The 26,821-nt window shown below is 39.1% G+C and overlaps 1 protein-coding gene across 2 annotated transcripts in view; it reads right to left on the bottom strand.

Annotated features, from left to right (window-relative positions):
* The window catches only part of nr5a2 (nuclear receptor subfamily 5, group A, member 2), a 54,684-nt gene that overhangs the window by 16,352 nt on the left and 11,511 nt on the right, over nucleotides 1–26,821 (bottom strand). For both annotated transcript variants that reach the window (XM_056236823.1, XM_056236822.1), the window contains exons 4-6: nucleotides 26,059–26,753; nucleotides 5,146–5,265; nucleotides 1,248–1,395 (exon numbers count right to left, since the gene is read on the bottom strand). In XM_056236823.1, the coding sequence (XP_056092798.1) occupies nucleotides 1,248–1,395; nucleotides 5,146–5,265; nucleotides 26,059–26,753 (963 nt within the window). The remainder of the gene's footprint in view (nucleotides 1–1,247; nucleotides 1,396–5,145; nucleotides 5,266–26,058; nucleotides 26,754–26,821) is intronic.

Raw genomic sequence — 26,821 nt, 5'->3', positions numbered from 1 at the left:
GTACAGTCGCGACTGATATGATGATGTTGAAGCGGATGTATTAATATTCCATGTTCTTACGGGGCCAAACAGACACCCTGTTCTGTTTTTTCATGTTGGTCTTTCATGGTGTAGACCTGTGTCTTTTGTGAATTGGCTGCAAGAGTTGCCTTGACCTGTAAGCCGTGGAACCTCCGATCGCTTCAATGTAAAGCTAGCAGGCTAACAGAAGCGAAGCTTTGAAGGTTACTGACAGTTTTAAAAGCAAAACTGGATGCACTCAGCATCCACAACTTTGGAGGAAATGACCTCCTGATTTTCTTAACTCCAATAAAGCGGCCTTGGTTTTGTAAGTTGTAACTAGAATTCGTGTAGCACTTACAGTAAGTGCAGCAAGCGAATGGTATCTATCATCTGATTTTGATTTAAATCAGATATTTCTTTAATTTAATAATTAATAATAATAATTCATTCACCCAAAAATGTAAATTCTGTCATGATTCAAACATGGCAGGTTAAGACAACTAACGTCAAACATCATTTATTGTAATTAGCCAGGTTTTTATTTACATATTTTATGCAAGTTTTAGGATATTGCATAAATATTGCAGGATGAAAATCAAATTTCCAAAATGCAAATACAAAATGGTAATTGTTTTATGCACAAAGTATGCTGGAAACACACTGTACGAATATATTCACTGAAAAAAAATAATCAAAAACTCATCCCAAAAATTGGATTTAGGAAATTCCAAAAATGTAGATTTTTTTTTTTTTTTTTTTTGCCCTCTAAACCCCAGTTTATTCAATTTAATTTCAATTTTGGCCCAATTTTCCATCAACATTTTTCTTTTGAATACATTGACACAAGGCTTTATTTGTAGAGTGTTTCAGCAATATACTGATTTTTTTTGTGCAAAAATTGAATCTGCAACTTAGATGAAAGCATAACTAGTGACGTATTGTATAAAGAGTGACGTAATGTATTGATGAGCGAATAAGATTTCTGAGCTACACGATTTTCAGAGAATAACAGTTTTAGACAGACCTGATTAGTCTGGCATCAATGGTAAAGCAAAGTCGGCTGGATAGGGTATGAGATGGTGGCATTCATAATGATGGTCTTATCATACAAGAGGAAGCGGTCTTGTGGCTTATCTCAAGGTCCCTCAAGAACCTTGGAAGCAAGCAAGCAAGTGAGATTTGGAGAATGCACAGAGGCCGTAGCCCGCTTCCCTCCACCCCTCCATCCCTTTCTCTTTACTCACCCAAGCTGAACAGCACCAGGAACTTGAGGCAGACGAACTCCCTCTGGTCCAGCTGGAGGGATCGCAGTTTGCTCACCATCTCCTGCGCGTGACTCAGGAGGTTGTTGAGTGTGGCACCGGCTTGGGAGGCAATTAGGGCGTAATCCACCTAAAGAGAAGGGGCAACAGTGTTCACACACACAAACAATAGAGGTTTGACCACAAGCAACGTGGCAGATCTCTGAAGGGTTAAAACATCTCAGGTACAGACACTACAATTAATATAATTGCAAATAATAATTTGAAGATGGACCCTTTTCACATTACCAGGGTTCTCAGAAGCAAAAGTCGGGTGAACTTATATAGTGGTGAACGGAAACCCAAACAAATAGGATTTTTCCGTTCCACGCCACTACTGTTTCAATCACTCTCCAAATAAAGAAAAAAAACCCGAAAGATTGATTACGGTAATCAAATTTTCCTTCATTCCCTCAGCTGTTGTATTAGAAACACTGTTGCTGTCATTTAATGCCAAGTTAGAAACGTACGTCATCATTGTGACATTAAAAGAAAGATTGTTTTCCAACAGGTTTTTAGAACACGCTTCCTGTCTACCATTGTTTGGACAAACAGACAGCCTCGCCCCAAGAGCATGCCAATTTGAGGCAATTATTGAATTACTTATTTAGAACTTTAGGGAAATGGATCATAAATGGAAGTGCTATCAATTCCTAAATTTATTTTTGAGAAGATGTGCTCATAGTTGTTTGGAGACTCACATATTTTATGACAAAAAAAGAGTTGTTGGGAATGTTTTAGGAAGAGTTTCAGCCTTGTTCATCAAAAATTAAATTTCTATTTCTATTCTAGTCCTTTTAGTTTAAAAGTTCAAGCAAACTGGAGCCAGACGGCACTTGGCACCACCTTGCAAGTCTGAGTTTTTTAGCGCCGGCTGAGGTAAGCATGTAACCAGCTCTGGCAGCTCTACGTTTCATACGCCTCTTTCTTTCCTTCCCAGGCTCCTCTCCACACAGCAGGGACAGTGCGCTGGGCCGAGGTCTGAATGATAATCAGCATCAAACCGAACGGGGAAGAGCTGCACGTTTCTCCATCCCTGGTGCCCAGACCCTCGGACCTCAGCGCCCCGCACCAGACGAGGGCGGTGGGGGTTGGCGAGGCGTGAGTGAGCGGGGGGCCCCTGGAGGTCCCTCAGGCTACCGGGCCGAACCCTGCGCGGGACCCCCGTGGCCCTCTCCTCCCCTTTCAGGTGCACTTAATATCTGCAGCAGCAGCAAATTTGTCTTGGAGGCAAGTCCTTAGCTGCCACTCACTGTAAGCAGGCCATATTAAATTTTTATATTTATTGACAATTCATTACCATAATTGACTGCGCCAGGGTTTCTGGAAGAAGGTAGACTACGGGCCTCCTAAGCGTAAGGAGAGCTCCCTCTGAGCTGGATTTGCAATTAAAAACGCGGGCGGTTTGGAATTTATTTATTGTGTAAATATGATGAGTGGAATTTTTTTTAAGTCCTGGCTGGAGAATTGTGCATTTCTCACCGGCTGTTTTTCGTGAATATCTCTTCGAAGCCCATATGAAGCTACTGAAGTTGTCAATTAACTGGGATTTCACCAAGTGCCCCAAGCGTTAGTAACCAGATAAAAGTAAAAGTAGCGGGATGGGATCACAAATTGACACTAAGAAATAATACAAAGTTATACATATTTAAATAATATTATCAATATTTTTAAAATACAGACTATGAAAATTCAGAGGGGAGAACCTGCAAAAAAAAGTCAAATTTATGTGATTTGAACAAGGTGTAACATTTTCGTTCCATAATGAGTGTTGACACGACACTTGGCAAGCAGTTTGTAGTAATATTCTCTAATTCATTCGGACATTGTAAATATCAGTGAAAGCTGAAAATACTGAGCGCTGTATGAATATGATTATGATAATTTGGGTACTTCTGAAGGCCTGGGACCTTCAGTGCGAGAGACGGCACAAAAAGGAGAGGAGGGGGAGATGTATGTCTGTGACATATTGGAAAGTCGCCCATGTAGTGTCATGTGTCGCAGGCATTTTAGGACTGATCCCACACAGTGCTTTGCTGCCATATCAACACTAGGGAGAAACAATGACACAAATGCCCTCAAACAAGACGACGGACGGACATTTTTTATGTATGTAGATATTTCGTTTTTTATATATATTTAAATCCTGAGGAATATATTGTACTCCATGTAAAAAAATTGACTTCTTACATTTTATTATATAAATAATTTATATATATTTATACTTTTTTTTAACTACTTTAAGAGCATCTTGTAGCAAATAGCCCAAAAAAATGCAAATCTATGTATCTAATAATTTATTTCTACTAATAGCCAGTACACTGAAGGGCCGTCTGAAGTTATATTCCACTGATTTACAATATTCCTTTCGCAACTGGCAGAGCGTTTGTTTGTTATGCATAAATCCAGCCGGTGTTCATGCGCGAGTGTGTTGTGTGGCCGGGCTGTCAGTAGTCTGATCTGGAATAATAGGAAGTAATGAACTGTTTGAGTCTTTGCCTTCTCCCTCCCCAAAGGCTTTTTTTCAGCACCAGCTGTTCATTAGGCAAAATATGCAAACAAGGTCCTCCACCCACCCTGCCCCCAGCCCTCCGTCAGACCTCGCTAATCAAACACAGAGAGAGACGCTACGCAGAGCACTCGCAATCCAGACAAATCAAAGACAGTGAGCACAGTGAGCTCTCAGAGATCTCCAGATGTGGCACATCACACACCTGCTCAGATCGTATTGCTCAGAGGTTGCTCTTCCATGGCTCAGGAGGCTAGAAACCGCTTTCACACCAACCAAACGAATCAAATTATGACCTCAAATAGACTTTGAGTCTGTTTTCAGTTGTGCTCTTACATTGGAAAAAGTATAGAGCTATACAATGAATACAGATAGCATATAGTTTGGTCTTGGGAGACTTTGATTAAAAATGTTTGAGTTCAGATTTTTTAATTGCAAACTTTGGTATCTCCAATGTGAGACATTGTTGAGATCTGTTCCCATTAATGTTTCACTTTAAACAATTGTCTAATTTTTTTTTTTTTTCTTTCTTATAGTTGACTTGATGGAAATCATGTCAGGAGCTGGATTCGAACTGGCATTGTTCGCTGTAAACTTTACCAGAGCATGTGTCACGGCACTAGGTCACGGCTATGAAAAGTAACAGATATCAGTTCTCCAACTTTGCTCTTATCCTTAGATGATCTCTCCATATCTCGGTCATATTTATCATATCATTTATCACCTACAATTCACTTCTGTTTCAAAACTGTTTGGAGTTCACGAGTCCCTGTGTTTGAGCTGTCACTACAGTTGGAGATCACTTTGTTGAGCAGGAGAGGGAGGAGGGAAAATATAGAATAAAAAATTAAACTCATGCCTTACTGACAGGCAGACAGAAGCATATTTATTTATAAGCAGTTTAAACATCTTCTGGAAGTGTGTGTGTGGATGTGCTGGAGCCGGAGACAGAATTAAAGGTCCTCGTGTGCAGAAAACTTCAGCTGAGCCTGAGGCGTCCGTCCAGCGCTGTTCCTCAGAGACGACTGAGGTAAATCATACATATCTTCTTCTGCTTTTCCCTCCTCGTCCGTCTCTCTCTGTGTCTCTCATCCCTTCTTCACCACGATGACTCGTGCATGCTTAACCAACCATTTTATTTATTCGTTCACCACGCACTTGACAAGAAGTGTACAATTGATTATTCTGGCCACATTAGTTTATATCTAAGCATAATCTATTTTTAATGGAGTGGCTGGGGCAGTCGATACGCTTTAAAGGATGTTGATCCACACTGGCAAAAAGGCTTGATGAGATCTAGGGGGAGGAATGGAGACTGGAGCGTACACTCACCTGTTGCCCTGTCACCAAGAGGATGGAGCCCTCTTTGGCGTGCATCACCTGACGGAAAACGTGGTCCAGGATGAGGAGTTCACTCCAACAGTTCTGGAGAAGCTTCATTTGGTCGTCAACCTGAGGAGAGACCAACAAATGTGTAAGAATGCGTAGATAATGCGTGTAATTTGGGTAAATTACAACTTTTTCAAGTAGGTGAACATTCAACACACTTCAGTTTTGAATTTAACCTTAAATTAACTTTTTCACAGATGAGGCTTAAGCATAATCTCAGACTAAAATGCATGTTTGAGCTGTGTTAACTGAATGCAACTTTAAAGTGCCATTGTTTTGTCTCAAGATGAACACCTGTTTTTTTTTTCCAATGCACATTTATAAAATGTCCTAATTGAACTAAGGCCTAATCCTGGCTTAATCTAAACCCTGTCTGTAAAACCGGGCCTTGAAATGCTAAATACTTGGCGGATTTAAACCTTTTTGTGTTTGTCCTGTAGCAATTGTCCTAATCTGAATAAATATTTTAGCAAATTAAAAGTTAGTGAATAAAAATGGACCCTATAACTTGCTCCCAGTCACATAATAAACACTTAATCAAAGCCTATTTTTTGAGAGGGAAAAAGTCCTGAAACAACTTCCCTATTCGGCTGATGTCATCAAGCCCTCTTATTGTTTAACTCCGCCCCAACACCCATGTCATAAAGAAACTTTTCATAATCTCAAATGTTCAAATTTCTCATTTAATATCGGAAATATGCCACAATATAGAATTAAAATGGGTTGCAAATGCCGTTTCACGTTGTTTTTAAGTCACAAAAGTTGTTGTTCAGTCAGACGACGTGTCCATTTGTCATTTGAGTGTTATTTCAAACTTTGACACTGGTGTCTCGCCGTTTGTAATTCGGACAACCAGTGTGAAATCAATATTGGTCTTTAGGTCGCAATAGGTCATTCTCGTGTGAACTTCGCCGAATGTCACAGTTTTCTGTTAATTAATCTGTTTGTCGAGCGATACGGCTTCATTTATCCCTCATGATTAAGTAGCATGTTCAGTGTAGCACAGTTAGGAGCACGTACGCTGAGATGCTCTCGGATGGGAAGTGAACAGCTCCAACAACGCATTCATTGTCACCCTGCTTGGTTCTCATGGCTCCCTCGGTCAATTATTAAACATAGAGGTGAAAAGAGCTCTTTGAGTCCGATGTTGGCAAGAATGAGGAAAAGTACTGAAAATGAGTCCATGTCTGACTATTCTTCAACCTGCTGTTTCTGTGCAGGCATTCGAAGAACTACATATGAAACGGTTTTGATTCCCAAATCACCCATGTAAAATGTTTATACAAAGGTCATTAAATTACAGAAATGTATTGAAACGTAACGATTATGAAGTCCTGTGAGGACAGCGAGTCAGCTAAGGACGTGAAAATAATACTTGCGGTTTCTCAAGGCAGCGATAACGTGAATGAAATGCCTCTACTGCTTTGGGAGACTCCATCGATATCTGTTTCGGATTGTTTTGACTGCTCGTGATTCTAGTTTGTTCTGCTCTCATAGTCACAACAATGCTGCAAAATCAATTTAAAGAATGTATTTCCAAATCCGGCAAAGCAAAAGCCTCAGAAAACCAATCAAATCTCTTCTTGTTTGGCATCACTGCCCTTATATCAACTGATTTACAGTGCGGTCAATACTATATGACCTAATTTCTAATATAAATTCTCCAGGTTCAAATACTAGGACGGATTTTTAAGCCCAAGAAGCCAATATATGCATTTGGCATTGTTAACACATCTCATGTATCTGCCAGCAAGTCAAACATGCCCGTTCTACAAAGAAACCTGTCATTTGGTCTTTTTTTTTTGACAGGCGTTCTCATCAAAGGCCTTGTCGCCACATGAGCCTCTTTTGCCTGGCGCATTTGGGTCATCAAACAGACGAGTCAAAGCAGGGGAAGACACAGCAGACTGGGGCCGCTGCCAGACACACGTCAGATGGGCAGAGAAGGCATCTCTGACCTTTTAAAGTGCGTCTGACACCGCTGTTTCCATGTCAGCTCGCTTCCCTTTGCACTGTCACAGCTATGTGTAACTCGGCTCTGATGAGCACTTACAACAGGCAAGCTATGTCCTTTAACACTGGAGCTAGTGACTTTGTAGGTTTAATATACAATGGCTATCAAATGTTAAAGTTTTTCTGTGTAAATCGTTTGTAAAAATATTTCTGCTATCTTTAATTATAATTTTTTTTAAATCTAATGCTGAATTGAACGAAACAAATCTATAGAGGTCGACTGGTAAATTGGTTTTGCCGATTAATCGGCACCGATAACCGATTGTTCCAGTTATTGGTATGTAGTAAATGAACAAATCTTTTTTTGAGTCAATGACTCGAAAAAAGATTCGTTCATTTTGATGAACGAGTCAATGACTCGAAAAAAGATTCGTTCATTTTGATGAACGAATTCGAACAGGAGAGTTCGCAAGGCGAGCATTTGTGCCTATAACACTTTAACTTTTATTTTTATTTTTGAAATGACAGATCGTTTCTCTAGATAAGACCCTTATTCATCGTCTGGTATCGTATAAAGCCCTTTGAAGCTGAACTGAAACGGTCATTTAGACCTTGAACCGTTTGGCTACCATTGAAGTCCATTATATGGAGAAAAATCCTGGAATGTTTTCATCAAAAACATTAATTTCTTTTCGACTGAAGAAAGAAAGACATGGACATCTTGGATGACATGGGGGTGAGTAAATTATCAGCAAAAGTTTTTTAAAAAGTGAACTAATCCTTTAAGTTTAATGAATGAGGCCCATTGTGTTTTAAAATCATAATATACCGGGCAGTATACCACCAAAAACACCAGCAACATTGGCGAAATATGCTGTACTTCAATGTTTTACACTGTCATAAAGCTTTTGTGATTAGTGTTTTTTTCCCACCATGGATCCCGCGAATAAACTCAATACTCACGGCAAACTCACAGATTGTAAATTCAGCTGTATAATCACGACATGTAAAAATCAGATTGCAATCGGGTGTTAATGTTTATCTAGATGAGCAGGTCGTGTAAGGTGCTGGAAAAATACCTGGAGGTCAGCCAAAGAAAAACACACTTATTGATTTCAGTCTAGAGGCATTACATTAGGAATCTCAGACAGCTTTTGTTCAACTGACTGAATAAGCAGCGATTAAAGATCAAATCTGTTGACCTGCACTGAAATCTCACAATTCACAAATTCTTCTTGCATACTCCAGATACAAAAGGTGTGCTCATCTAAAACACCTAAAACTCCGATTTTTATTGCGTTTTTTCATGAGCTGCACTTCCTATTTTTCAAAATCAGAGCTTTTACTTTCTCTCTTATGATAAAAAATGCATATCCTCCAAGAAACCAATTTAATTCCTTTCGGTCATTCAGGCATTGCTAGATCAATGTAGCGATCAATTGCTGAGCCCCCCCGCAGTGCTCCCAAAGAAGATCCTTAGACCCTCAACGGCATTGCGGAAATTTCCAAATGAATTTAAAGTGATTATGTGCAAAGAATTCCAGACTCTTTTTTTCCTTTTTAATGTAAATGATGTGCAAATATGTCTCGTTGCATATCCAAAAGTAATATTTATTCATCACTGCCTGAAAGGGTTGACCGGTGATAATAGAATAGAGTCCAAATTGCCAAATATGAGCTTTTTTTCTTTATCCCACATGGTTTTGGTAAAGTGCCACAAGCATTGTTAAGGCAAGAGTAACGAGCTTACGCAGCTGGAACTGCTTTTAATAAGTATTTTTTTTGTTGTTTTTGAAGTGCCCTAATGAACAGATTAATAGAATCTCCTTGAGTGCCCATTAATGAACAGAATGAGACGAATGATTTATTTACAACTAAAGGCAGGCTGCAAGTACGCGGCCCACAATCACATTTGCATAAATACGAGGATAGGAGAAAAAAAAGATGAGGAGGAGGTAAAAGGAAAATAAATCCCATCTGAAATCTTTTGACCTCCTGGATGTGGATCAGTGTGGCTAGTCGGGAAACTACAGGTGAGGTTTGAAGTGCGCTTCAATGGTGCCATCAGGCAGTGAGCTTTGAGTCGTCTTCTGTGGACATCTGTTCATACGCTGGTATGCACACTTCATCTCTGTCAGGCTGGCAAATATTAGTTGATGTTGGATGTTTCCCTTCTGTTGGAGTATTTTATACAGTTAATGCAGTTTATATAAGAAACAAAATAGATCATTATTTTCTGAAGTGTTTTAGGGTGCTGCTAAAGGTCCAAGCCAAAAGAGAGAGTAAACTGTTTACGATTTTGATGATTTTTTTCTTCCATTTAATCTGGCAGGTGAAATTTGTGAGTCCGATTGCTAAAGTTGAGGTCACATTTTCCGTTGCTCGGTGAAATTCCACGGGCGAAATCCAGTCATTCTAATAGGAAGTTTCGCGTGAGTTTCGCCCATTTTCAAGTTGGTCCGAGAGTCTCCCGCATATTGCTAGCAGGTCCCTGATGCCCACAAATGATCCTACAATATCCCGGAAATCGAGCGGGCGAGAGGAAAGCCTGTTTCCACCTGGTATTAAGATGCGTTTTCGGTAAACCGATCACAAGTGATCAGCCAAGACGCATTACCGTTACACCTGGTAGTATTGCGTTTCAAATGCGTCTTCGGGGAACACTTGCGTTCAGATTTTGTGGAGACCCTCGCCTCTTTTTTCGTCACACTCAACTACATCACGTTCATGTTCGGTGCATGAATACTATGAACGAACTAGTGTTTGGTGGCTTATTTGAATGAATATAATACACTGTAAAAAAAACTTAATGCGTAATTGAAAATATTAAGTTATGTGAACTTCCACATAACTTAATTTTTTCAATTACGCATGAAGTTTATTAACTTAATAATTTTAAGGCAATGGGTTTCCTCACTTTTTTTTAAGTTAAGTCAACTGATCACGGTCATTATGGTGGGGGGAGTGTTGTTCCATCTCCCAGAAATGAGTTTTTGCAGGGTGGGATGTTCAATTTGGTCACATGAATTCGCCACATTGACCAACAGAAAGCTGCTTGGTTTGAAAGTGACTTCTGTGTGAGCTGTGCTTCATACATCTCTTCACTATGGACAATTTATGCTTTTTTGCCAGCGATATTTCTCTGAAATTTCATGAACGCACCTTAATCCTGCTCCTGGAGGGCCACTGTCCTGCAGAGTTTGGCTCCAACCCCAATTACACACCCCTGAACTAGCTAATCAAGCTCATACTAGGCAATACTAGAAACTTCCAGGCAGGTCTTTTGAGTTAAGTTGGCCCACCAGGACCAAGTTTGGACACCCTTGTACTATCGCATCTGTCCACAACAAACCGCACAGTTAAAGGTATCATTCGTGTCCGTAGCACAAAAGGTATGTGCCTAAGTTTAATTCAACAAATTCCCTAATCTCTTTACCAAACACTAACAGTATTTAGAAACCTATAAAAGTACAGTTAATCTCATGGGAGATAATCTAAGTTTCCCCGAATCCCCAGAGGAAGTGCTAACAATTTGTGCTGAGGTGTCACATTCTGGCTTTCTCTTTGGCCGTCCCGTGGGAGCTGATCTGACGTGCTTTGGATGCTCGAGACTAAAGGGGCCTGGTTTGGTTTATTTGGCCTCACTTTTCCCTGATCTTGTGGAAATCTCCCGGCTTGTTTGTCATGGCAGGGCCTCTGTTTGCTCTCTTGCTCTCTCGCTGCCAGGGGGTCTGATAAGCATGCTGGGACTTTGAGCAGGTGGCCACCAGCCGCTGCGGCCGCATTGCTTCATACCCGTGCTCCTCTGAGGGAGCTGCCTGGCATCTCGCTCTCTCTCCTGGCTTATTTTAGAGTCCGACATTACTCCATATGGGATAGAGCTCAGTGATTAGGAGTTTTTAAGACACAGTTTACCTAAAATCGAAAATTTTATCATAATGTACTCATGCTGTATGTCTTCTGAGGAACACAAAAGATGTTTTGAAAAGCAGCTCTTTTCCATCAAATGAAAGCATATCGTCAACATGGACGTAAAAAATGCTTTAATAGTTCTAAAAATCCCAAGTTTCTGAATAAAATTTTTATTTTCGGTGTGTTCCTTACAAGAAAATCTATCGTATGACTTCAGAAGACTTGTAATATAGTGCTATAGCCGTATGGACCACTTTTTTGGACCCTGGCCAAACAATGCTTTCATTATGGACAACAGCATTCTTGAAAATGTCTTTTTTGTGTGTTCAACAGGAGAAAGAAAATCGCACGGGCTTGGAATGACACGAGGGTAAGTAAACTGAATAGAGACATATGAATACAAAATGGCTAATCGCAGTGGTTTTCAAACATGTAATTTATACCCGCGACCTCCAAATATTTCGATGTGTTGCGTGGGGTGTGTTACTGTAGTATAAGAAAGGCTGGACGCAGAAACCGGCTCTCAGCAATGCTAACTATCCATGCTGTAATCTTGTCCCAGTGATGTTGAGTCCATGGGACGCATAGATTATGTAGGCTTTCACCGTATGCCTGACAGCAATGTAAATTGAGATATCTTTGGGAAAACATTTGCATTCCTCGTAGAAGCTATATTTGAGAAGACCTCATGGTATTTTTACTCATGGAGTGTCTCTGCGAGGGGGGGATAAACAGATGCTCATAATTCATGTGTTAGTGTGCAGGTGAGCAGGTTTGGGACACGTCCAAGGCTAGCAAGTGGACAGCAAGCAACTCTACGGAGTGACTGGCTGATGATGGGGTTGGAGGAGGGGTGTTTGATCGATCGCGATGAGGAATAGAGATTGATCAGTTCCCACGGTGACCGCATTAACGCTCTCCCGAGTGTGACTCCTGACCTGTGAAACACCCAGAGTTTGATCAGAGCCCCACAATAAAAACAACACACGTCGGCATTCGGCAGGGTTTAGTGGGGCATCGAACATCACAGGACATCACTGAGATGAATGAGACTATAAATGCTTCTTCTAATTAGTGCTTAACCGATATCGGCTTTGCAGTGGCCGAAACGTATATTTATACAGGTGTATACTAGGCTCTACTATTGCTGGGATTTAAAAAGAAATAAACCTACACCTGCTGTGCTGTGTTCAGCTGCCAGCAGTCAGATTCAACTTCAAGGACACTTGGTGTGTATCTTTTCAGAATGAAACTGAAACAGGTTCTTCCAGTCTGGTCTTCATCAATATAAAGCAATCTGCTGCCACATGCTTGGCTAGAACATTGTAGTAATTGATAAAGAACTGCAAAGTGCATATTTATACGTTACTGTACTTTCCTACAGGGTTTTCTGTTACCTTTAGACGCTATGATTAAAGACTAATTAATTTGATCAATTCATGAGCAGTAAACTGGCAGCCTTTCATTAATGAAGTGATATTCAATAAAACTCTAGTCTTTTTGTGGTCGGCATGCTTTGCAAAACTCTAATAAGTCTCTTGAGCAACAGCACAATCCAGAGAGAATGAAAGGATGAAATTAGGTTATGAGAACGAACGAAAACAAAAAAAAACTTTTTTTTCAAACCTTAGGCCATTTATCAGTACACTTTAAGTCCACCTGGGCAGTTGTTTCAAATAATTCACCAAGTGAATAAAAAACAAAACAAGTCTCTTCCAATGGATCCGAAGGCTTAAAGCTAAGAAGCTATCAACTAATTATCAAAAAAACACAGCCGCCCTGATCAATTATTCAGCTGAACATTAGACTCCTAATATACATGCAGTCATGGGAGGCTCTCTGAAGTACCACACACTACGCTCCTTTACCCCAACCCCCCCTTCCACGAGTCAGTGAGAAAATAATGCTCTCCAAATCCACAATGAGTTGTGCACGCCACGTCGAGCCGGAATCGATCGAGCTTCTCAATCTGCACGCTGCGCGCACACACATATTCACACACGGTGTCTCGCGTTTAGAATGATCGCCGTATTTTTATTTGATTTTATTTCCCCCCGTGCCGTATTTTCCCCTCAATTCTGCGATTTATGGGTGTCTTTATTGGCGACGGCTGTCAATATTTATGGCTTTTGTGTGACACGCTGACAGACAACAGGAAATGACTCTTGATTGGCTCTGTTGGGAAATGGGTCCAGGTAGGCCGGGGCTCCTTTATTATTTAGCTGGGAGATGCAGTCGCCTACCAGAGTGGCTTTATGCGTCTGTCTGTTCTTGTACTAACGCATCGCCATTAGTAACTGCCTCCACATCATCTGCTCTTATTGAGGCAGAAAACAAGAGTTGACCTCTCAATGTGAATTGACATTCAGGCATTTCCTTCATTTTACGCCCTATTTCGAAATAGTTATGTATCAATGCATTTCATTTGCATGCAATTGGATTAAGTAAGTGGTATTGTTCTAATGTTTCAGCGCAGTCTCATCCCAAGACGTCATATAACTGACGTCTTGGGACGTCTTTTGACCATACGTCAAGATCCGCCTTTTTAGGGTACCCTTAAACGTCGGTTAGATGACATTATCGGATCCTAACTCTACCCCAGACCTAAACCTACCCCTAAACCTACCCCGTCACCTAACTGACGTTAAAGGTAAAGCGTCAGTTGTATGACGTCCCAGGATCGTCATCTAACCGACGTTTAAGGGTACCCTAAAAAGGCGGATATTGACGTATGGTCAAAAGACGTCCCAAGACGTCAGTTATATGACTTCTTGGGATGAGACTGTGTTAAATGTTTTTATTTATTTATTTTATATATATTTTATATATTACGGAGGCCCTAAATGGACATGGGGAAGTAAAAAAATATGAGATGGGAGGAATAATTATCGGTCAATGCTTTCGCGTTCGCTCACAAAATGTTTTCATCCTTGCGTTCAGCAAGTGAACGCAAAAAGATTGAAATATTTTTTTCCTATCTCATATTTTTTCCATCACCATGTTTCCGTAGCAAATATATAAATGAATGTATTCAATAAACAGTGTTTACATATAATAGATAATTGTATTTATTCTCTTTTTGATACATAATTAATTTTGATATACAGTATATATATCTACCTTAAATTTTTAAGTTCTATCAACTTGGATGTTTAAGTCATTTCAACTTAAATTACATTAAAATGACTTAAAAAATAAGTTGAATCTTGTATAACTTATTCAAAAAAGTTTAAATTGTTTAACTTATTTTGATGAGTTAAAGCAGTGTAAAAACAAAAAAACATATGTTGTCATAACTTATTGATCATATATTTTTACAATATATATATATATACTATATAAACTTATTTTCTTTTGTCATTTTTCCATAGCAAGTATAGCCTTTTTTTTTTCAGATCATTGAATTATTATGACTTGATTTTGAGCCAAAACTTTGTAATGTGTGACATATATGGATAACACCAGATGGGTCTCATGCCAAAATGTCTCACACTTGCAGCTGCAGACCACCCTCCTTTATTGAGCCTTGCAAACAGGTATAGAAAGAATTCGAATGCCTGCTCACTCAATCTGAGAGAAGCATTACTGTCTTAACTATTACGTCCCTATAGTGCGATTTTCCATTTTTGGCATTGCACCATTGTAATGCAATGCTCAGTTTTAAAACTGCTGTCAACACGTCGGTTACTTGACTGTTCGCCTGGCGCGAATTTGAAAGTTTTTCCTCTCCCGTAGTTCAGAAATCGTGAAACCTTCCTTTCATCTTCATCAGGGAATCAGGATAAAGAAAGAGTGTAATTACGAAAACTATTCTGCAAGTTACGCTCATTGATGTAATGTGTTTGGAAACGTTTAAAAGTGCCAGCCGGTGCCAATGTCTCAGACTGAACCTACACTGTGAGGCCGAAATAAAAGATATAAGTCGCTTTAATGAACAGGTGGCTTTGTCTTTCTCTTGACGCCTTGGTGAACATTTCTCCTCAACTGCGTATAACGTCTGAATTGCACATGCCATTCATCAGGAGCAAATCCATTCACACAGTGCAGTTAAATATAAGTGTAAGCCTAGCCCCGCGCGCTCCCTGTCTTTCTGACCGCAGTCCTTATCTATTGTCTTTGGGACCTTTCAGCGCGTCCGGAATAGACAGCTGTAAATAAGAAGCAAAAATAGATGTCATAGACAACTGCTGACAGAGTAAGGCTGAGAGCGGACACTAGAAACCTCACGCCTGCATGCGCTGATTACGACAAGTTAATTAAACACTGAAGGACGGGACAACAGCAGATCTGGCCGAATTCAACAAATGCTCTTTTGTAGAGGGCACGTAAAAGTTTACACGTTCAGTTGGCGCTTGCGTTTTATGGATTCGTTTCCAACCCATTACGTAAAACAGGTGCAAAATTACAGCTGCTGTGCAAATTTAATTTACAAGTGTGAGATATACATGGCTGAAGAGAATGATAATAGAGGGGAAGAGGCTAAACCGTGAGTGACATTTGGACAGTTTCACGTCATGAACTTTAATTGAATGAGTTACATGAACATAGCATTAAAACTACAAGAAAACTCAACACAAAAAAGTTTAAATTAATAAAAAGTATAGGGCTGTGCAAAGATTAATTGCGATTAATCGCATCCAAAATAAAAGTTTGTGTTTACATAATATATTTGTGTGTGTTGTGTATAATTATTTTGTATATATAAATACACACACATGCATGTATATATTTAAGAAAATGTGTTATTCATATATAAAATATTTATATATAATATAGATTATGTATTTATACATATACAGTATTTACGTGCAAATAATTCTTAAATATATACATGCATGCATATGTATTTATATATACAAAATAATTAAACACAGCACACACACATATATTATGTAAACACAAACTTTTATTTTGGATGCGATTAATCGCAATTAATCTTTGCACAGCTTTAAATAAAAGTAATAGAAAATATTTTGTTTTATTTTATTTATAAAGTATATATATTTGCACTATACAAAGCAAAACACAAACATACTGTATATACATTTATTTTATTTTTTATTATATATATATATATATATATATATATATTTGCGCTATATAAAGCAAAACACAAACATGTCACTTCATTTTTCATTATATATATTGTTTAAAAAAAATATTAACATATAAATATAACATCTATAAATTATATATATGTGTGTGTATTTTTTTACCTTGTATGCATTTACATCTACAGCATTAAGACTAAGCAATATAATAGTATCATATAATAAAATAGAAAATATAATATATAGCAATATTAATAATATAATTTCACATATTTTATATAATAAATGTAAATATATTATTTTATTTATTTCTTTTTTGATGGTTGTTTTATGGCATTTCCAGTACTATACAATGATAAATAGAGATAAATCTAAGCATGTTTTAAAGAAACATCTCATGAATGCTGATCTCGTGCCATTTAAAAGCAAGGCTGATATTAAGGTTCTTGTACAAGATGCTATTTTGATATAAAGCAACTATAAGGGCAAATGCGCAGGCGTTTTTACTTTTCGACTAGTACATAAGGGGTGAAAATGTTGATTGAGTTGATTTGTTAGCTTAAATCAGCCTCTTCGGAGCAGTTTGTCTTCTGTCGGCTCGGTCTGATTGGGGTGTTTTGGGGCTTCACTCTACATCCTGGTTTTAACAAGCATCCAGTGTGACCAATAAAAAAGGCTTTTACCTTAATCGCCACAAGATAATATCAAACATTTGTCCCTTTCTGGAGTGCAAAGTGCTTACAAAAACCAAAGCCACTCTGAAGATGAAGAAAAGTAAACATATTTCTATATTCTCCTTTTTTTTCCCCCCATTTCAGAGCTCAGCAGAAGGAATGGAAGCAGCGGTACGAGTCCATCAGCTCCTGGGCAGGACCTAGAAGTTCATGACAGGCTTTTATCCTTCATCAAAGCAACAAGTGGATGAACAGACTCTTCTCCGACCGCTCCAAACCCTTCCCAGGAGTCTCCCACAGGCCCTGAGGGGAGTTCGAACCCTAAATCTCTCCTTTTAACAAGTCTACGCACTTCCTTCCTTTGCCCGGTTAGGCCTTGAGGGTGCAAGAAGCATTTTTCAGGGAGAAAGAAAAAGCGAAGCTGACCTCAGCTGCCATATAGGAAGCACCATATGCAATGCCCCGTGAAAGAGAGCTGTGAATGCTGTTTTAAGAGCTCCGATCTGATTGGCTGACTTCTGGGAGTCAGGATTCACATTTATCAGTCCTCCAGGAACCAGAGTCGTGTTTACAAGGTACCAGGCTGCTACATTGAGCACTTTTGAGGGAGAACTAGTCACTGGGATTGCGAGATTTGTCGTGTAAAATCATGATATTCTTGTTTTAGGCCATTTTTGAGTAAGCCGGTCAACATTTTGGGGTCGATAAGATTTTTGATAAGTCATCGTCTATATATAGTAATAACAGAAATATTGTGAAATATTATTACAATTTAAAATAACTGTTTCTATTTGGATATATTTTAAATGTGATTAATTCCTGTGATGCCAAAGCTGTATTTTCAGCATCATCACTCCAGTCTTCAGTGTCACATGACCCTTCAGAAATCATACCAATATGATTATTTGGCACTCAAGAAACATTTCTGATTATTATCAATGTTGAAAACAGTTGTGCTGCTTTATGTGGAAACTGTGATGCATTTTTTTAGGGTTTTTTGATGAATGGAAAGTTCAAAAGAACAGCATTTATTTGAAATAGAAATCTTTTGCAACATTATAAATGTCTTTACTGTCACAGCATCCTTGCTGAATAAAAGTATTAATTTTCTTAAAAAAAAAAAAAAAATTCCTCACCCCAAATTTTTGAGCGCTAGTGAGATTTACGAGAAATAATCAGTACTTTTGGATGCTATTTTCATTACAAGTCTGTTTTTGCTTCAAAATAATTAAACAAATGGAGAAAAAGTTTAAAAGTTGCAAAATATAGTGACGTTAGCTTTTTATTCTTTGACTCAGGCAGGAATGGGCTTCCATATTGATTGGCCGCTTCGAATGTCACTAAGATTCTCTTGCTGTCTAAGTGAGCGCTTCTTGGCTAAAACCAAGCGAATCGGACAAATGTGCAAAACAACTGATTGATGAAAGCAAATAATGATCTTGTAAATATAACCTTTGTAATGATTCGTGACTGCGTATAAATTAATAAATGTTTACGCTCATCTTCTCTCCGCTAACAACCCCCGTGATCCACCTCGTGCGTCCATGTTATTATAAAATTTTCTGGTATCTATCTTCAGGGGGCAAAAACCTCAACTTCGCCGCTACAATATTTATGAAGTGCCAAAACACCGCATTCTTCCAGAATTCATGACAAGACATGGAGTTTTTGTCTATTTGTGCATTATTTATGAATGAAAAAAGGCCTTTGTGGACGTTCTCCAGCTGCCCATCTCTTCTGATCAAACAGATATTGTTACCACTGAAATAGCAGGCTTAGGAAAAAATAAACGCAGCCTGCCAAAAGACCTGCCCACAGCCGAGCGGAGAGACAGGAGAATTTGAGAGAGGGAAAATATGTACAAGAACGAGCCTTACGAAAACTCACACGCTATCTCCAATTGTGGCTGCTGCCCAGCCACGGGATATCATCTATCAGTGGACAAATGCAGGGACGAGAATGCTGCTTCTCAAATGAAATAATATATCTTTGAAAGCCTACGCCTGCACCAGGCCCAAAGCCCATATATCAAGTCTGAGCGGCTGGTGGATCCGGTCCAGGGGCCATTAACCTCCCACCTGTTCCCCCCCCCCCCTGTCCTTCACCACGCACCCCTGCCCTTGGTGCCGCTTCTGGGGCTTGTTCAGCCCCCCTGTGCGTCCCAGGCCCTCCCCCCTCACGACAATAACCCCGCACGCCACACGCCGATGTAAAGCGGAATAATTCAAATCCGGCGGACCAGGGACACGGTTACAAATCTCCGGCGGTGCGTTCGCGACCGAGGCTGTTTGTCAGGACACTCGCTGGCTTGACCTCAGGCCCGTCTGCGAGTCACGGGGAGGGCAGGAGGCGCCGTGGCCGGTCTGGGTAGTATATGTGGAGATGAAGCTGGGGTGGAGGGTATAAATCGTGCACAAGTTCACAGATCACGACCGCAACGCCTTATTAATTTCTGCAGATATACAACGGCCTCGGAAATTACAGTCTCTGGCCTGAACCTCTGAAATGTCGACTGGCGGATTACCAAAACAAGAAAATGAATGTGAAAAAGTGTTGCATAGCATGAAAATGTTAATGGACGGTGAAAATAATCCTCTCGCAGTCAATATAAAAATTAATACAGCATTATATGTTAATATGCAGTGTCACTTACATGATTTTTTTCAAAGAAGTCTTATGTTCACCAAGGTAGCATTTATTTGATCAAAAATACAGTAAAACAGTAATTTTAACATATTTAGTGTCACACGATCCTTCGGAAATCATTCTAATATGCTGATTTGCAGTTTTGTGATGCAGTTTTTTTAGGATTCTTTGGTGAATAGACAGTAAAAAAAAACAGCATTATTTGAAATAATATTTTGTAACATTATAAATGTCTTTGCTTTCACTTTTGATCAAATAAAAGATCAAACCAAGTGGCATTTATTTGAAATAAAAAGAGAGAGAATACAGTTTTCAAGCAAAACATTTCACAATCTGTTTGCATTTTCATTCTATTACCGAATACAATGAAATTCAGAAAAATTTTTGAGAGTGACTTACTTGCCCAAAAACTTTTTGAGGCCACTGTATAATGATACATTTAAATCAGCAGAATATATTAAGTGCTATAGACACAATATGGGAATTTTTCCTGAAAGCATGGAATACCTGCGGGGAAAAAACATATTTAAATCCGTTTTACTATGAAGTTTAGAAGCTTAAAATAATTTTATAAAATTATACAAATAACATTATCTGCATAATATAATGTATTATATAGCATTTGTATAAGTTATACAAGATTCAACTCGTGTTTTAAGTCAGTTTAATGTAATTTAAGTTGAAATGACTAACTTTAATTTGAAAAATTTAAGGCAGCAACATTTTTTACAGTGTAAAAATGTATAAAATGCCCAGTGCAGTTGAACATAGCTTCAGTGATCTAGACACTATAACACTGAAAGTGAGAGAACGTCCCCTATCTCCTGTCCTCTCTCCCCTCACAGCTGCTTTTTCAATAAGCACGAGCCTCACGGCTGGGTGCAGGCTGGAGAACAAGGCCCTAATACAGTGCTGCTTTACTTAATGGCAGGCCTGGTATTGTCATTCAATTCACTGTAGAGAGAGAAAGAGAGAGAGAGAGCGAGAGAGAGAGAAAAAAGTGTCCCTGAGCAGCCGTGAAAGAATAAAAATAAATATTGGCGCCACATGTCAGGGTATTGTAAGTTTTGCACGGTTGACTTTTATCAGCTCGCAGGACTAAATTTAAGTTCAGTCCATTTGGGGTCGCTTTGTGGCACAGTATCAGCGGTGATTAAGTTTACATTGTGTAAGACGCACGAATTACGCGGAATCCTCACAAGAACGATTAAGCCTGCGGTGAATCTGTGCGTTTTAATGCTATTGTGTGCTGAGGAAAAGCTAAGTGCACGCATCCTATCCGTCAAACAATAGCCCGCCGTCCACAATGAAAGGGTGATCTCTCTATGGATGTGAATCACTCTCCACGTTATGGGCCGGGCAGCTAAGGACAGAGCCAGGGGAGGACAAGCACGCACACCGGCTTCATACCAGCTCATATTGTCAATGCAAACACTGGGAAGCTTGCATCTGTTTCCCCCCCAACCCCCTAAACATGACTCCCACCCTTACATGACAAACCAGCCAGACAACAGGGATGCTGCTGGCACGCACCTTCAAACACACACATAAAACAGCATTTTCATAACACACAAAGAACAATTAGTTTATGTACAACATTGCTTTCTTTAGCGAGCTATCTGGGAGGCCTTTTTGATGTACACTGTCAAAAAAATTGCTACCTTAAATTTTTAAATACAATCAACTTGGATGTTTAGGTAATATCAACTTAAATTGCATTAAACTGACTTAAAAATGAGTTGAATCTTGTACAACTTGTAAAAAAAAGAACGTAAAAGCACATGTTGTCAACTTATTGATCATATCATTTTTTACTGTGTGTAGTTTCACTTGCCATTTTGCTCATTAACCCTATAAAGCCTACTGTACTCAAAATGATAAGGCCTTTAAACTTGATCAAAACTTTGCTGAAAAACCTGTTGTACACAATCTACGACAAGCCTTCTGTCATTTGATTAAAAGTCCTTTTGATACAATTCTAAAAACGTCCACCTTCAGGTCAGGGTACACGTCTTTTTGGTGTGAAATCTTCACAGATTTTTAACAAGTAAGAATATACTGTATAGTATATTGCTAGTAATATTTCAAAATAAACACTTACTGGACTGAAACAACTTAGGTGTACTTGACTATCTATATGTATTTTTTATATATATATATATATATATATATATATATATATATATATATATATATATATATATATATATATATATATATATATATATATAGAGAAAAATCATGTTAAAATGTGAATATAAAAAAATGATACTTCAGGCTTTTGAGGAACGTCCCATCTCTCAATCATCATTGTATTGAATTGCATTATATGTTTTGCCCCCACAATAAAAACTATAGAGCTTTAATAAAAAAACGAATCATTTAAATATCATCTAACTAAGACATATTAGTGACAACTGATATTTATATGTATTGTATGCATGTTAAACTGTAAGATTTTACTGATTTACATTACAAGCTATCAGAATTTTATCTTATTTCCTCAGTTGACTTAACTTAAAAAAGTGAGGAAACCCGCCTTAAAATTATTAAGTAAATAAACTTCATGTGTAATTGAAAAAAAATTATATATTTTTTACTCCTATATCATACTACTGTATATAAGGGGGAAAAGTTTGATGTATCAAATATGATACTCATAGTTTAATAAAGTAAAACAAAAAATATCTTCCGGACTGTTTATTTCATATGTCAGGCTTTTACAGGGTTAAAAGTCTCTTTAAAAAGTTTGAAAAATATCTGTGGTCGGTTGGTAGCTAAGCTAATTTTTCACCTCTTCCTCTTCTCCTAAATTTTACAGATTCACTGTCGCCCAAGTGTGAGAAATGGCTATCGGAATGTTCCTCTCATTTTTTTTTTTTTTTCATGTGTCTGAAGACAATAGTGAGCTCTCTTCAGAGATCCCATCATGACCAAATATTTATGAGAGCTGTAACCAAGTCTAACTTATGGAAACTAAATCTTTAAACACTTGGCAGACGTTTCACACCAGGCTGTATTACGGGAGAAATTCTTTTGTTCTTATGAGGCTAATAATAGGGCAGTAAATGTAGATATATTTATAGCCGACTCACCACCCTCCCAGACAAGCCTTATATTCACTTGTATTTCCTGTGTTTATTATATGCTACCCACTACACCTCTGTCATTAACTAACTCACAGAATATTCCCAAAACATCTTTTTTTATCTATTAATCTTGTAGATAAAGCATTTATTGATGTCTGTGGTGTTGTTGGGTAATGTACTACACATATATGAGCTATGAGCTGGTGTGTGAGTGTGTTTGTGCAACGAACATGCTAGCATATGCTAGCAGCAATTGTTTACACAGGTGCCGCTGTATAACCACACTAAACTGTTAGCGTAGCATTGCTAATGCTTGTGAAATTGAAAGTGTAGATTTCACTTATTTGCATGTTGATCTGTAGCACCTTTGGAGAAATCCACAACTCACTAAATTCACATTCTAGGAAATATAATGTGAGGGGAGGCTTTTCACAGCATCCATTTACTCCATTTCCATGCCATTAAATCTGAATATATATCTCTTGCCTTAATTTTCCAGCTTTATTTGAGCTCTCGATAGATATGAAGCTTGTTAAAACCACAACGTTATGTGGGATAAACCTCGATCAGCATCACAAAGCTCCGTGGGTAACAATAGCTGTACAAGTGTTCACTAATTAGAGTCAGGAGTGGGTTCAGACTTTCTAGTGCTACCTTTTTTTTGTTTGTGGTTTTTCCGTTAGCGCTCCAGCATATGATTTAGCGAGGGCACATGAGAGCTGCGCTAATTACAACTTCACCGCCACACTACGACTGCTAATGTCAAATTCGACAGCTACGCCCTTGTCTCTTTTAACATCTATTGTGCAAAACAATTAGCCAGGGCGAGAAAGTAGTCATAACATCAAGGGGAGGCTACTCCACCGCGGCGAAAGGTGAAGTGCAAACACAATTAAAGGTAAATGATACAGACAGCAATTAGCCACACACAAATGCTAATCCACGCTAAAGTGGGAATACAATGCTTGAGCTAAAGAGCGCGAGAATGGATAATAAAGCTCTATAGGTAATAGCACAGGGAAGAGCGTAACATTCGGCTTTGAAAACTGATTAATTTAATTATGTTGGGGGAAAAACTGTTTTATATCTAAATCTAAGAGTTTAAAGAAAATGTAACATCTGATTGATGGTGAATTGGTGGATAAAGATTGATGAAAACAAATTTGTTAGTGTGAAAACAGCAAAAATGTTATTGTTCTCTGAAATGTACAATGACAGTATTTATATTCACATGATCAGCTGTCATATTTTTATTTCTTCTTTTTTTTAGCCACCAACGATTGCTGTAAAATCCCAAGAGGAGCTAATGAAGACGTCAATGGCACTGAATATCCTGATATCAAAACATTTAAAGTTGATATTCACCCCAATACTAAAAATGTGAGTATTTTAGTACGTTATTTTGACAGTATCGCAACAACGTCAGAATTTACTACATATTTCAAATGTAGTCATGGTCAATCCTCAGTATAAATGCATTCTAGTCCATCTCATGAGCTGTTGAATGTAATGAGAGGAAAACAATAAGGTGCCTGTAGCTGTACGAGCACAAAATGAATGATTTGAATTGGGTGCTGTCAGATTTCCCAGTGGCATATCAAAACATGTCACGGGCGGATAAAATACAGCATGCTCACGAGCAAAATCTTTCACAAAGGCAGACATGCACGAGTTACTAAAACCCTCACAGTCTTCTCAATTCCATCAATATTTCTGTCAGGCAGATGTGTATAGAGAAAAAAGGTTAAAACAAGTGAAAATAAAAAATGAATGGCACCAGAGTGGCCTCTTCAGCTGGTGTAGTAAATCGTCAATTATAGATCAGTGTGTCAATACATCATTCGAAATACTAACACAAATACACTATGTATTTTTCAGGCCATCCCAAAAAAGTCCTCACAAATAGCCTTGAGACATTATTTATGGAAAACTAATTAGCTGTCCCATCAAAGGGGAACATTTGTCTCATTCATATTAATACTTCAACTAGTGCACTGTAGTGTTGAGAAAAATGAATGCTTTATACCGTAAGATTAATCAAAAACATGATAATCTTCTAACACGTGCCCTAACCAGACGAGATGCGATAAGATTCCAGAGACAAGCAAATTTGTTTGTTCACACCTTACGCAACGTGACAATATCAATCAAAAATCACAGCCAATCAGAAGAGTGTGTGGGCGGAGTCTCTCTGTAAGCGCCACTGCAATGGATAAGTACATAATCAAGTCTGTAAATAGCTATTACACAATTTTAACATTATTAAAAAATACATACCGAGTGACTGAAAGACTGTCATAGAATACAGCTTTTTGTTCACATTGAGTTGATACATTGAATAATCCTTAATTTTTTTTAAAGATCTGAATTATCCATTGTCGCTTTTAGTATGGTTATAAAGGTCATGCAAAATGATATTCAAACGCACATTAGATGCTTTTAACATTAAATAAAGCACATAACCAGTGCCTGAGATTATCATTGTCATACTTTGTATGTTGTTGTCGCAGAAAAAGAAGCCGTTTCTAAAATAGAATCGTTGCATATTGCCATCGCGACTGGTTAGGACAAAAACTCTGATTAAGATGGAAAAGATACCCTTTATTGCGTTGCGGCGTCGTGTCCTTCAGATTTCAAATCAGATTTTCAAATCAGATTCTGATTGGCTGTCAATTTTCTTAATCATTCATCAGCTGGAAAGAACGTTCTGAAAGTGATTCCAACGATATCGTTCCTCTGTGTCGTTACTGTTATAGTTCCCATAGAATTAGAGTGATTACTAAAACTTTATATTTATTGTTTTCGTCATAGTTATTCCCCTTGGTGTGAACAGTTGGCCTGGATGCCAGCCGAACTTAGTCCCGCCCACAACATTTGAGGATGGGAAGTTCGGTCTGGACTTGATCCGTTGTGAAGCAAGTATGCCCGAACCAAAGCTGTTCAGACCAATCAAATTGTCAGGGCGGGCTTTATACGCTGATGGACAGCTGATCAACAGTAACGTAATCATCCACGTCACCAAAGAGCGCTTGGGTTGAATTCGTTTACGACAAAGAACGGCTGCCGCTGGAGAATTTAGATGTGTAGATTCAGCCATCGCGTCTGTTATAGAAGATCTAGACAGCGCATTCATTTTAAAAGAGGAACAGAGAACCGCGATCAAGGCATTTGTCGATCGGAAAGATGTTTTTGCCGTCCTTCCTACGGGATTCGGTCGAATCCAATTGAGTGTAGAGGCATTTTTTTCCTGGTTCGGTTGAAACACGCCCCATAATCACAGCCCAATGGAGCAGTATCAGACTCACATTCTGACTAGAATCTGAGTATGACGACGTCAGGCTAGTGAACAGTCCTTATATTGTTACTAAAATTGAACAACTTAATTCTGGTATTTTCCCAGATTTGTCCTGAATTTTAGGTCAACAGACATCCATGCTGATTCACAACGCTATGTAAAATGCTTTTAGATCACTTGAAGTTTACAACCACCACACTTTACTATCTTTTCAGATGAACAAAAGCATCACTTACCTTCAGTTCCCGGAAGAAGATGCTGCTCCTGGCCCATTCTACGATGGAGAACAGTGTCTGGTCGGCCATCTTGCACATGAGGCCGAAAGTGTTGAGTTTCTCGTGCTTGCTTCGGCTGGCCTGCTCCTGCTGCAGGTATGCTAGGATCTTGGTTTGCACCTGGGGCTCGTCCGGCTCGCACTTGAGGAGCTCCACCACCAGGTGAGGAAAGCTGGGCGGCGATCCGCCCGTGTAGGCTTCTACGTACGGATAGCCCATGAGAGACTCCGGCGAGCTTGTGTAGGGGTCGGGGTACTCTGACTTGATGGTGCGGCTCTGGAAGTGGCCGTATGGCTGGTAGCCCTGCAGTCCTCCAGGGTGCGGCGGCATGGCCATGCTGACTGGCGAGGTGACGAAGGGGCTGCGGTCAAAGTCTGCAGGTGGCAGGCCTGCGCTTGTGGAGCTATGGTGGTGGTGATGGTGGTGGTGGTGGTGATGGTGGCTCAGTGGAAGCCCCTTGGAGGCCGAATGGATGTTCTGAATGGCAGAGGTAATGGTGAGGTCCGCTGGGACGGTTTGCATGGCTTGCGTCATGGCCTCCAGCTTGAGTCCATTGGCCCGGATCAAGGCTTTCTTCTGTTGCTTGAGTGCCCGGTCTCGTTTGTACATGGGGCCAAACTTGTTGCGACCTCCTCTCATTCGATCGGCCCTCACAGCTTATAAAAGGTAAAACACAACATGAGATGGGTATTAATTCATTAGAAAATCACAGAATTGTCATTTT

Source organism: Rhinichthys klamathensis, unplaced genomic scaffold, assembly GCF_029890125.1.
Source record: "Rhinichthys klamathensis goyatoka isolate OS25496 unplaced genomic scaffold, OSU_Roscu_1.1 h1tg000467l_1, whole genome shotgun sequence".
In the NCBI taxonomy this organism is placed as follows: domain Eukaryota; kingdom Metazoa; phylum Chordata; class Actinopteri; order Cypriniformes; family Leuciscidae; genus Rhinichthys; species Rhinichthys klamathensis.
The sequence above is the reverse complement of the archived record's forward strand: the minus strand, read 5'-3'. Positions and strand labels throughout refer to the sequence as shown.